This window comes from Schistosoma mansoni, chromosome W, assembly GCF_000237925.1.
Source record: "Schistosoma mansoni strain Puerto Rico chromosome W, complete genome".
NCBI classification, from domain to species: domain Eukaryota; kingdom Metazoa; phylum Platyhelminthes; class Trematoda; order Strigeidida; family Schistosomatidae; genus Schistosoma; species Schistosoma mansoni.
In genome coordinates, this window is record NC_031502.1 from 39,569,776 (window position 1) to 39,583,341 (window position 13,566).

The 13,566-nt window shown below is 41.4% G+C and overlaps 1 protein-coding gene across 1 annotated transcript in view; it reads left to right on the forward strand.

The window, feature by feature from the left end:
- Nucleotides 1-13,566, forward strand: part of Smp_135240 (hypothetical protein) — a gene marked incomplete at its 3' end in the record, with an annotated part of 32,601 nt that overhangs the window by 1,472 nt on the left and 17,563 nt on the right. The window contains exons 2-7 of the mRNA XM_018789666.1: nt 4,295-4,420; nt 4,464-4,539; nt 6,183-6,259; nt 6,301-6,359; nt 6,405-6,547; nt 6,597-6,724. Of these exons, the coding sequence (XP_018655086.1) occupies nt 4,391-4,420; nt 4,464-4,539; nt 6,183-6,259; nt 6,301-6,359; nt 6,405-6,547; nt 6,597-6,724 (513 nt within the window). The 5' untranslated portion in view covers nt 4,295-4,390. The remainder of the gene's footprint in view (nt 1-4,294; nt 4,421-4,463; nt 4,540-6,182; nt 6,260-6,300; nt 6,360-6,404; nt 6,548-6,596; nt 6,725-13,566) is intronic.

The window sequence follows — 13,566 nt, forward strand, 5'->3', positions numbered from 1 at the left end:
AGGATACAACACTCCTAAATCTTTTACGACTGGAAAACTTCTAGAGAGGAGTTACCTAAGTTGTGACTGTAGCCCGCAACATGTCGCAGATGGACTACTTGCACTTTGAAAGTGTTGAAGGTAAGTCCGTTGTTGTCGGCCCAACTTGAAGTCGAGTCAGATCCTCCTGAAGAACTAGTATATCCTTATGGGTACGTATCTCTCTCCAAAGTTTCACATCATCAGCAAAAAGCAATAAGTCAAATAAAACTTGTTGAGGAAGATCAATAATGTAAATCAAGAAGAGAAGAGGTCCTAGTATTGAGCCCTGGGGGACCCCAGTAGGACATTCCATAGCCTGAGAGAGAGTGAAGTTAACCCTGACCTTAAAATGTCGATTTTCTAAATATGAAGTGAACCAGTCAATCAAAGGGGTTTTTATACCCAATCGTCTAAGCTTCTTGATAAGACATGCGTGGTTGACCCTATCAAAAGCTTTTGAGAAGTCCAGGTAGATGACGTTAACCTTCCCCTTGCGATCAAGGATGGTTGTCCATCTATCCACCACAGTCAGCAGGTTGGTCATACAAGAATGACGTTTTCTGAAACCATGCTGTTGAGGTGAGAAGAGCTTTAAGGATGATAAGTATTCTTGCATACCGTCTTATATTAGGGATTCCATAATTTTGGAAGGTATGGAGAGAAGGGCCACTGGTCGGTAGCTTGGTGGTTCACTGCGTCGACCTCCTTTGAAAATTGGTGTGATGTGAGCCAGCTTCCAAATTTCCGGTAGTTCGCCTTTGCTTAGCGAGTGTGCAAACATCACGCTAAGTGGTGTCGCCAGGATTGAAGCTGCTTCCCTCAATACAGCAGAATGAACCATATCCGGACCGGGAGAAGTGTCTTTTCTTAGGTGCTGCAGTTTACGGAGCACCAGGTCAGCACTCAAGTCCACTTCGGAAAGTCCTGTACAGGTGCAGGTGAAGCTTTCGTCAGTATAGTTGATGTAGGTCGGCTGGAATGTCTGGGAGCATTGTTCAGCCAAAAGGTTGGCGGCATCACCGTCGTTATTGGTCGGGCCATTAGGACCTAGCAGTTGGGAAACTCCAGTTTTGCCTTGTCGAAGAGAAGCTGCGTAACTTAATAAGCTTTTCGGATTGGAGACAAATTTATCGATAAGCTTGGTCTGGAACTGAAGCCTGTCTTCTCTTATTGCCTTTGAACATATGTTCCTTATGCGTTTATATTGCCTGTATGCGTCGTTATTGTCGGTTCGTTTATATTCGGCTCAACAGTGCCTTTTGCGGCTTAGCAAACGACGAGTGCGGTTCTTGATGATTGGAGGTTGTTTGTAGCTTTTTGGGACCATTTGAGGAACTGAATGCTCAGTAGCACATAAGATCGTGTGCAGTAAAAAATCCCAATGAGCATCCACTCCAAGTTGAGGGTGAACATCCCAATCCACCTGTTGTAGATAGTCCTGTAAAGCTAACACATTCAACCGTTTGAAATTCCAGCGCCTGTTGCTAGTGGGATATCTTAGCTCCGTTTTGCTGACAAAGCTGAATGATAAGACGGCTTGATCGCTTTTCCCCAGGGGAGCCAGGATTGAGAGGTCGTCAACTAGGAATTCTTCATTTGTGAATACCCAGTCTAAGCGCGACGGCGTCTGACTGTTTCTCCAACGAGTTGCCGACTTCACATTTTCGAATAATCCCAGGCCACCGATGAGGTTAAAGAACAGAGCTTCAGTAGAGTTGTCACCTCCAATGTATGTATGTTCCACGAAGTTGATTCTAGGAAGATTGAAGTCCCCTAGAATCAGGATTTGAGAGAATCCGAGACGCGTAGCGCGGGTTAGTCATTCCAGCAGACGTTTGTCATACTCGATGTCGGCAGTGGGCTTCCTGTAGATGACTCCAACTAGACACCTCGAGGTGGTAGACAATCTTACTGAGCACCATACTAACTCATCAAGATTGAGAAACTCTTGGTTATGAAGTTGGTGCGCCTCCAGGCATGACCGTATGTATGGTGCTACCCCACCCCCCACTCCTGTTTTTCTGTCGTTGAGAAATAAAGACATTCCAGTTATTGCTAGCTCCTGGTCCGTAAACTGAGACGTTATCCAAGTTTCAGATATTCCTATCAGATGGGCATCATTAGCGTTGCTAAGTTCACGTAGTTCATCCATTTTGTTTGGCAAGCTCGCGGCGTTCGTGTATAGGCAGTTTATGCTTTCAATTTGGAACGCGTGAGCTTCTTCCTGTGTGTCTATATGAGCCGTGCGTGAGTGGACAGGTAGCCTACCTATACAATGTTTACCGAGTTGGTAGTCCCTGTCCTTTACACGTTTTTTTTTTATGATCAAGACAGTCCACGAGTGGAATTGTCAGCTCTAGCTTTCGTTTGTGCTTGATCCTGCTGTCGTGGGGCCTATCCGGATGCATATGGATGCCAGTTGGCAACCGACGCCTATTGGCACGAAATGCTTCCAGAGTTGCAGCCGCCATGTGGGAGGAGGGGAAGGTTATCTTCAATAGCCGGGGCCTAGAGTCTCCGTCTCTCTTCGCTAGTCGCATTACCTGTTGGGTCAATATGTTCTTGAGTTTTAAGGAATGCTTAATGAATTTCCATTCTCGAATATCAGAGTTTGCTTGAGTTGGGTCCATATTTTCCGGTACACCTTGCACAATGATATTTCGTCCACGGAAAAACGCCTCGCGAGATTTCTTAGGGATGTTCCGGATGAGATTTCGTTCAGAATACGGTATGTCGGGCAGTATTCTTACGTTCCCATCGGATTTCAGTAAGTGACTGGCTAGCAGGACGTCCTCTACGTCGGAGGCATTCTTAAGTGTAACACGAAGCAGCCTCGGGTGGTTTAGGTGGTTAGAGTCCTTCCCCCGAGTGAGCCGTATGACCGTCAAAGGCTCTTCTAGGGAGTTCAAGCCTCTTGTTCAATTCTCCCCAGAGCATCCTATCATTTTTGTCCTGCATACTGAGAGGAAGGTCGGGGTTGTCAATAAGGTTCATGATTATGACAGAGTCGTCACGAACCGTAATTGACTTCCCAGGTTTTTCAGGGCGTCTAGGTTTGGTATCTTGTTGTTTAGATGTCGAGGCGCGTTTTCGATTCCTGGGCTCATTGATGACCTGGCGGACAGTCTTGGGGGTAGACTGTGCGGCCAAAGCATCAATTGATTTCCGCACGGTACTTGGGATGTTCAGCTTCGGCGGGGACGCTTGGGTCTTTTTACTCCTGTTAACGTGAGTCCAACCACCCACAGGGTTTCTGGGAACCACTGTCTCATTCAAGGACTCTTCCCTGCGGGACCCAAGTTTACTGAGGGAGTCGATGTTAAGATGGTGCTGAGTTTCAGCACGTCACCACTCGTGCTTTTACCCGCACCGTCGATAGCCGACCTGTCAATATCGTTTTTCTTGTTTGCCCTATGCTTTCCAGTTTTGTTACCCGTCATGATACTATCATTTACCAAATTCTTAGACAACTTATCTCTCAGACCTGCTAGTAAAATAATAATGGTACCCAACATAACTACGGTATCAGTGTTGCAGGTAACACATACCCACCTACGATCAGACTTGCTGAGTCTGCTATAGGCTGCTGCTGTCAGATCTGTACATGCTTCGTGGAACCAACCTTTGCAGTTGTCACATTGCATGCCAGATGTTACAGCGAAACGGCAACCAGGTCTTTTGCATGAATTTTTCATGGCTAATGATTTAGACTGTCTTAAAAATACGAGCAGTAAATTTAGGACCGTTAAAAAAAACACAGTTCAAAAAAAACTGGCAAAAATGTATAAAAACAGTTAACGATAAGCTAAAGCTAGTCTTCACGTGAAAACTATAAAAAAGCCGATAGTGAGCTGAGGCAAAACCACAGTTAACTATTAAGTTGAGTGAAACACAAAAAAAGAAGTAATCTACCGAACGTATAGCTCAGAATAGATTCTTTAGATCGGAAATGGTACTTTTGTTGCTTAAGAACACAGCAAAAGTTTGAGAAATGTAAATCACGTTAGGACTAAACTTCCCATTCGAAAAGCTCGCGTTTCTATTTGTTCTAGGAAATTATTTATCCCTACATCAGCAGGTTATTCCGTTTGGATTAATACTCGCGATTAGTTGTGCTCGATCGCGCTTAGTAAAGTGTATTGTGCTTTTGGCATATCCTGTCGTCTTGTTACTTGGTAGTCATTGTTACAATATTTATGTAACGTTAAATCCTCTATTTCGCTTTATAATTTGTCAGTCTGTTTATTGTAATAACCGCTCCTGTGTTTTTCAGGTCACCTTGTAGCTCGAAGTCTTCCAGTCAATAGTGGTTCCGTAGTTGGTATTGGTTGTTACTGTATGCGAAACAATTCAGGGTCTCTTCATATCTATGGACGGTGACATTTTGAATGTTGTGCATGTTAGTTTACACTAAATAGCCCCAATTAATATTGATATTTCAGTCTATCAAAACTGGGGAAAAAGATAATGCTGCAGTCTGTATTCCCTTTGAGAGACTTGCTCATTATTTATTACTTGGTGAGTGATTATTATTAGTCTCATGTTCTATTTTCAAAACCAACTTTTTAGTGTGAGCTAGTATATTCTGGTAGTATGTGGGGCCGTAAATAAAGAAAATAAACTTTCGGGTTTTATATACATAGATCTACTGTAATGACTTTTATTTGACGCTAGTCAATCACAAAAGGTTTGCATCTAGAGGAATAAAAATTAATATCTACTTCATTACGCGAAGTTCTCATATGGCTACATCTTGTTAGTTTCCATTAAACAATAATATAACAATAATCTTGCGAGTCAGCGAGTGGATCTTCAGGAAGATCGACCACTGAGAAATCAGATGATGAAAAAGTATATATGAAAAAGAATGACAAAACAGTGCTTACGAAGTTTGGTTTTAACGAAATGTCAAAAATCGGTTGATGACTGCGTATATACTTTCCTGTGGAATGATTTATCATTGCCTAACGATGTATTTATGCTCAGTATAAAAAATAAGTGAACGGAATATAAGTCACACTCTGAGTGTGAAGGGTTGTGATTTTACCAGGTTGACCAGACGGAAGTAGTTCGAGCGCTTCAGTCATTAGACCACTGTCCAACAGAATTTTGACACAATTGTAATCATGTTATGTCCCGATACGAAAAATGAGTGGTAACTTTGGGATTCGTTTATGGATCAATACTATGTGTACATTTTTTATCGTATAATTTTTAAATAACTAAACTATTCATATTCATGTCCCTCTTATTATGAGCTTTATTTTGACCTATGAAATATTATTATACGATTAACCATTTTTGAGTTAAGCCTTGTATACCGACTACTATCTCTCTTATTCACAGCCACATTTGGCTAAATCTTGTACAAATGTTGTTTCCTATCTTATGGTACGATGTGGTCTGTCTGGTTGGTATATAAACCCAATATGTTTGTAATAAGTGATTCATACTTCAGAGGCTGAGATTGGTGTTCTGGACTTAACTGGCTGGGCTAGGTAGAAAGCAGGACCGATAAGTACTCTAGACTGCTCGTACGGGTTTATTGCGTCATTGGTCCGATCGACAAATCACTGCTCTCTAATTGGCGGTCTTATCACGTTATCCATTAACAGGGCATCCAGGCAACAAGTTATAACAAATCATTACTCGTTTTGTTTTTGATCGAAGCTAGACATACAGTGTTGTAGAAAAATCGGTTAGATTAAAATATACTTACTAAAGGCTTTTTTTAAATTCCTTGTTTGTTATGTAAACTTCAAATGCTAGTGACTCCTCAGGAATATTTTATACTTCAATGGTCTCGCGTAAAGTAGAAAAATGCTAGTCATAATTATTAGTCAGTTTACTCTTGAGTTGTATAGTCCATATTCGGGAGTTCGTTACGATTCGTGTATCTTAACTGCCGTAGATTTGCCTGTATAAGGTGGCTTGGTTATCATACTAAACTGTTTAAGTGATTATATCAATTTAAAATGAAAAATATACCTCTCGCTTTTAGAGTGGTACAGTTTCGAAAATCAATACAGTCATTCAATCGATATTTAGATTAGTGTTTCCCACTTTTTCTCTCTCTCTCTCTCTCTCTCTATATATATATATATATATATATATATATATAGTCTGTTATTAATACGTTGATGTGCTTTCCCTTACCCCAGATAAAGATAGTCTTCCGATTAACCTTCATTTGTCACTCATTGAATGTATCGCGAACATGGCGTTCAATCCATCAATCGTAAGATCCGTTTTAACGAGTAATTTATTACTTCGTATTAGATCGGATTGAAAGGTTTCGAGTTATTATTTCCTGGCTTGTGGAATTTGGTATATCTTTCGTAAGTTCTGTTTCCTTCTACTCATCTATTGTAATTTTATTCCAGCCCTTCAACAGACAGAACTATACCATCACTTGTATTCCCTGTATTAAATCAGATTATACAGTTTAATACCTTTGTCGATTTCAATGGTAGCCTTCCATCTGTTTTGACTATTTCAGTCGAAAAGACATGTGAATTATATATGTGTACGTCTCATTTTTTCTCCAAGGATATTTTAACATCATTTCGTTTCAGCTGAAACAGATTGTCTTTTATTTTTGAGTGAACTTCTACGGTATGGTGTAAAACACAACATAGATTTTGAAGATTCTTTGGTAAAGAGTTTGACCGTTTGTTGCGAAAAATTTGATCCATCGTGTAAAGTGAGTTATCCGAAATAACCTCATATTATAATATTGATCTATCCAGAGAAATAGTTTATGTTATGTAAGTAATAATTTTTCATTAAGATTTCCAATCCCGACCGTTGCTGCTACCTTGACGTGGTGGTCGGGCTTGCCTATCGTGATGAATCAATCGAGCTATACTGGCTGGAACAATCGTTCCTCAAGGTCCTACCATGCCAGGCAGGTCGTTTGAAGAGCGGTAAGACTAAAAGTAGCAAACCCAAGGTCCGAAGGCGAAGTCGTACTGCTGACTGTACAGAGGTGTGACAGCAGTAAGGTGTTTCCTTCAGACAACCAGCATGACAGCGATGCTGCCTTCCCACAAGGAGGGGTGGGGTTAGAAAAGGTCGACCCTAAAAATGCACACCTCGCCTTGTCCCACGGATATCCGTCTCCGGCGGTAAGGTCCTTTGAAGAACGGAGCTAACACAAAAGCTATCCACAAAAAGGTCGTGTGTGACCGACCTCAAGCAGTTGTCCCTTGGGCACTGCGGTCACGCTCTCAGGTCATTAAGACCACTTCTAACCCAATTTCCTTTTCAGGTACCCCTAGAAGAACCCTTCCACGGTGTGGGCAACCGGGAAGTGATAACTGCCCTCATACCTCTAACAGCACTCAAGACCACTGTATTCATAATCAATCTCCTTCAATTCCTACTATTCCTTCTACCTTGACTTTCAACACTAAACTTCCTCTTCCGATTTCCTCCTCAAGTGTCACCATGGCCAACGATTCTAGTGCGCGAAGCGCTGTCCCAGGTCTACTAAAACCTCCCTCCAAACTACACATTGGAGCCTTCAACGTACGTACCCTATGCCAAATCGGTCAACAGGCCTCCTTAGCTAAAACCCTAGAATCTCGTACCATTGATGTATGCTGTGTCTCCGAAACACGCATACAGGATCCTAGTGTGGTCATTCAGTTGACCTCACCTCGCCAAAATGGACAGCCAACGAAATACACCCTCCGTGTATCTGGCGACCCGTTGGCTAGTTCTCGTGGACTTGCAGGTGTAGGCATAGCACTAAGTACAAGGGCAGAACAGGCACTATTAGAATGGATCCCCGTTAACAGTCGCCTGTGTGCTGTCCGGCTAAATGGCTCTGTAAGAACTCGGAAGGATAGGGACACACGTCGTTGCCTTTTTGTCGTTTCTGCCTACGCTCCCACTGACTGCAGCCATGATGAGGTGAAAGATGACTTTTACAGAAAACTCTCTGAGCTTCTTCAGAAAGCTAAGCGCTCAGACATAGTAGTCGTAGCGGGTGACTTTAATGCCCAGGTAGGCAGCTTAAATCAAACAGAAAGACATTTAGGTGGGTGTTTTAGTATTCCGGCTCAACGAACAGATAATGGTGATCGTCTGTTGCAACTATGCTCAGACAATCGTTTGTTTTTAGCAAGCACTAATTTTAAGCATAAGGAGAGACATCGTCTAACATGGCGACCACCTGCACCAAACCAACGATGGACTCAAATAGACCATATTGTCATCAGTCATCGTTGGAGAGGCTCAATAGAAGATTGTCGCTCGTATTGGAATACTTGTTTAGACTCTGATCACGCTTTAATACGAGCGCGCATTTGTCTGCGCCTCAATGGACGCAGGAGAAGTACACTAAGAAGACCCATTAGGATTGAACTGGAGGACGAGAAAGCCAAATGCGAATTCCAGAAACAACTGAGTTCACATCTAGGCAGTCCTGTAAACGAGACTGACCCAGATGCTGCTTGGAAAAACATACGAACAGCTGTGGAAACAGCAGTAACATCTATTAGTCATTTAAACCATAGGGCTCCAAAAAACCAGTGGATTTCTTCTAAGTCTATTTCACTGATCGATTCGCGTAAACTCATCCCATCAGGTTCTGAACATGACAAAGAGCGTAAAGAAATTAGATCTAGGTTAGCTAAAAGTCTAAGGAACGATCGTGAGCAGTAGTGGGCAACGAAAGCAAAAGAGATGGAAAAGGCAGCGGCTGTAGGCAACACCAGGCAACTATTCAGACTAATAAAAGAAACCGGAATTAAGAAGTCAAGTGTAAGTGAGACAATCTCGGAAAAAGACGGAACCCTTATCTGCTCTCAACCCAAACGTTTAGAATGATTGGCGGAACACTTTAAGGAGCAGTTTAGCTGGCCTTCAGCTACTGCACAACTACCCACTATTCCCAGAAAACCTGAATGGAACATTAATGTAGGCCCCCCGACCCTACTTGAAGTTCAAAAGGCTATAAGTAATCTGAAACGAGGAAGAGCAGCTGTCCCAGATGAATTGGCTCCAGAGGTCTTTAAATATGGTGGTCCAATTTTAGCGATTAGGTTGACTAATATTCTGGCTAAAATCTGGGAAACGGACGTAATCCCATCTGACTAGTCACAATCTCTGATTGTCCCAATACATAAGAAGGTGTCCAAATCATCCTGTGATAACCATAGAGGGATTAGTCTGACTAACATAGCATCTGAAATACTAGCCTCAATAACTATCGGGCACCTAACTAAGACTCGTGAACTGCAAACACGAGAAAATCAGGCTGGCTTCAGACCTGGTCGTGGCTGTATCGACCACATATTCACCATTCGTCAAGTTTTAGAGCACAGACATGCTTATCGGCGTCCGACAATGATAGTTTTTCTTGACTTGAAAGCAGCATTTGATTCTGTAGACCGAGAGGTTCTGTGGTAGTGTCTGTCATTAAAAGGTGTACCTGAGAAGTACATAAACCTTGTGAAGGCTCTTTACTCGAACACTACCAGTCGAGTGAGAGCTTATGGCGAACTGTCATCTGATTTTACAACCTCAAGTGGTGTCCGTCAAGGCTGTCCACTATCCCCATTTTTGTTTAACTTCATTATAGACCTGTTGCTGGAAATAACACTCTCGTCGACTGAATTTTCAGGAATTGACCTTCCACCAGGAGGTTCACTTATCGACTTAGAATACGCAGATGACATAGTCCTGTCTGGTGAAGACGCTGGCAAAATGCAGAGTCTTCTGTTAGAACTGAGTAATAATGCCAGGATGTTTGGGATGCGTTTCTCCCCATCCAAATGTAAATTGTTACTCCAGGACTGGCCTGCGTCAACACTTGAACTAAGGATAGGGAGTGAAGTAGTCGAACGCGTCGACAACTTCACTTATCTTGGAAGTCTGATCAGCCCTAATGGGTTGGTGTCTGACGAAATCTCAGCACGGATTCAAAAAGCTCGTTTGGCTTTTGCCAACTTATGTCACCTATGGCGAAGACGAGATATCCGTCTATCAATTAAGGGACGAGTATACTGTGCAGCAGTTCGCTCTGTTCTACTTTACGGCTGTGAAACATGGCCATTAAGAGTAGAAGATACTCGTAAATTACTAGTATTTGACCACAGATGCCTTAGAAATATTGCTCGCATCTGCTGGGATAACCGGGTAAGTAATAGTGAGGTTAGACGCAGGGTATTAGGGAATGATGGTAAATCAGTTGATGAGGTCATGAATCTTCATCGACTGAGATGGTTGGACCACGTGTTACGTATGCCTGAACACCGATTACCACGACGCGCAATGCTGACTAGTGTAGGGGATGGTCGGAAGAGAGTTAGGGGCGGCCAAACCAAAACATGGCATCAGTGCTTGAAGTCACTAACTTCTAACCTGAGCCATGTTGGTAGATGCAGACTACCTGGTTGGGGTCCGCGTGACTATCGTAACCAATGGTTGGAGACTCTGGGTGACATGGCTCAGAATCGATCACAATGGCGTAGGTGTATACACTCTTTATCTTCCCTTAAACCTTGAGATTAAAATTGCTTCATAACTTTTTTTCCCTTCCTATACTATATCCTTACATGCACCCTTTCTTTATATACTACCACCACTAAATTAATTACCTCTATGAATCCGGTGTTCATATTGTTGTGCTAACGAGGTATGGCAACTTGGACCGATGCATATATGTGCCTGGTCCTACGTTGTAGCTGACTGACTGACTGAAGATTTCCAATTTATGCTTTACTGACTTCTGTCCCTTGTAATAGTAGTCGTACTTGCTGTATACAGGAACAATTGATCTTCTGCTCGGTAGAATCTCATTCTTTAAGAGCCTATTGTACCACAAAATGTGGTTAAATTGTTCAGGTGAAAAGGACTCTTTGTCATACTATAATTCAGGGAATATGGTAGGATGGTGTTTCACTAAAACAACTAGGATTTCGCATTATTTGCAGTAGTTCAATTGTAGATTAACTTTATTGGATAATAAAACTCTACAGTAACCAATATTCCTGAAAGTGCTTTACGCAATCGGTTAATGATTCAGACTTATTGATTTGTTAAATTACTTATCAGAAGGGTTCATGTCAACAGACCATTTTCAACTGTATTTCACCAAAATCTATAGTCTGGTAGTCGAAAGGTATCAGTCACTCTCAGAAGTTCAATAGTATAGAAATTTCTCCAGATAATTGAACTACACAGTATGTATAGTTTCATGTTGCCTTTTTTACAATGATAACCGTGATTTAACATAAAGCATACAATCTTAATTTTCCAGTTTTCTGGCCTAGTTTAATTAGGAGTGAAAGAACTTGTGTTTATGCTTGAGTAAATATTTTAACATTGTAAATATGGAGATAGGGACGGCGAATTGTCTTCCTATAAAACAGCCCCTTCAATGAATTCCGATAGTATAGTGAAAAAGATAAGGTTTATCTGAAAAATGTGATGTGTTCACACTATTCACTAATCAAGGCACCAACATATGAAAATTAATGAAGTCCTAATGAATAATTGTTCAAATAACAGAAGTAACCCATGTGCGCAAGATAATTTGTCCACTTGAGAAGTATGAGAAGGGTGAAGAATAACTTAAAATCGTGAAGGTGACAATAAAGAATAGTTAGAATAAGAAAGATCAAAACATTAGAAAGATGTATTAATAATCAAATCATCATTTACGAAAGTGATAGGGCCATGTAAGAATGATGGGTTGTACCTGTCTCTTGCTCAATGCGGGAGTTTAATTTTGGCATATCTATAAATGATGGGACAGCTAGAAAGACGATACAAAGCCTAGAAGCATACAAAATGTTTTTCAAAGACCTCGTTGGGAGGTTTTTCAGAATCTCCAGTAGTATCTCCCTTGAACTCAATGTCCTTGAAAAAAGTTTTTTAGGAAATGTAGTTCTTGCAAGTTGTAGTTTATTCACCAAGGATATAAAATTCTGAACTCAATTTAGATTCGAATGTGAATTTAGTTGATTGACGTTAATCATTGAACTTATGCAAAATGACATTGAGGCCACTGTTTTCATCATAAATAATAAACAAAAGTCAGTCAGTCGCAACTTAGAACTACGTACGTACGTACATCAGTTCGAGTTACCATACCACATTAGCACAGAGATGTAGTTTTCCATTCAAATTCCATAGTGGTAGAAGTAGTAAGAGTTTAAGCAGTAATCGTAAAGATTAGGGTTTGAAGATGTTATTCAAGGAGTATAATCCAGTGAAATAAATTTTGGAAGAGAAAAACGATAGAGACATGAAGAATTCAGAAGATTAGAACTTGGCAAAACACAAAGAGTGGAAGCACGTTCGCCATTGCTAACGATTTTGAGCCATGTCATTCAAGGTCTCTAACCATCGGTTGCTATCATCTCGCGAATCCCAACCAGGTAGTCTACACCTACCAACATGGCTCAGTTCAATTGTCAGTGACTTCATGGATTTGTGCCACGTTTTGGTCTGGCCGCCCCTAGCTTTCTTCCAACCTACTCCTACACCATAAAACATTGCACGTCGAGGCAGTCAGTGGTTGGGCATACGTAACACGTGTCCCAGCCATCTCAACTGATGAAGTTTCACTACTTCATCACTCGATTTGCCATCCTTACTTAGTACCCGTTTCCTAACAACTGGATTACTTACCCGGTGGTCCCAGGATATACGAGCAATGCTTCGAAGACACCTATGATCGAATACTAGTAGCCTACGAATATCCTCTACTCTTATTGGCCATGTTTCACTGCCATAAAGTAGGACGGAACGAACTGTTGCGCAGTGAACCCGTCCTTTGGTTGGTAGACGGATATCTCGCCTACGCCATAAATGACGCAAGTTTGTGAATGCTAGACGAGCCTTCTGTATCCGTGCTGAGATTTCGTCACATACCAACACGCTCAACTACTTCACTTCCTCTCATTAGTTCAGGTGTCGATACAATCCAATTCTGAAGTAACATTCTGCACTTCGAGGGGAGAATCACATCCCGAACATGCCTGCGTAGTTGCTTATAGTGGTCAGAAGACTCTGCATTTTGTCAGCGTCTTCACCAAATAGAACTATATCATCGACATATTCTAAGTCAACATAGATATTAATGTTCCAAAACATCATCTAAAGGAACTACCCTTGTGATGTACCCTAATGTTCAGCTTCAATTTAATATTCAGTTTTATAGACATATCGTTGACGTAGCCATGCGCTCATCACTTGGCCCTCTTCTAGAGGATTCTTTCATGCCCAATCTTGAGAATAACATACTTCAATCGACGGTTAACGGCTTCTACTTATACAAAAATATATAGATGACACTTATTGATTACAGTGAAAGTAGTAAGGAGTCCAATTCAATAATTTGTGCGCTGTAGAGAAGCCTTAGCAATCCATCTTTTCAAACCTAAACTCTGCGCAAGAGACACGTACAACCCATCATTCTTACATGGCCCTATCACTTTCGTAAATGATGATTTGATTATTAATACATCTTTCTAATGTTTTGATCTTTCTTATTCTAACTATTCTTTATTGTCACCTTCACGATTTTAA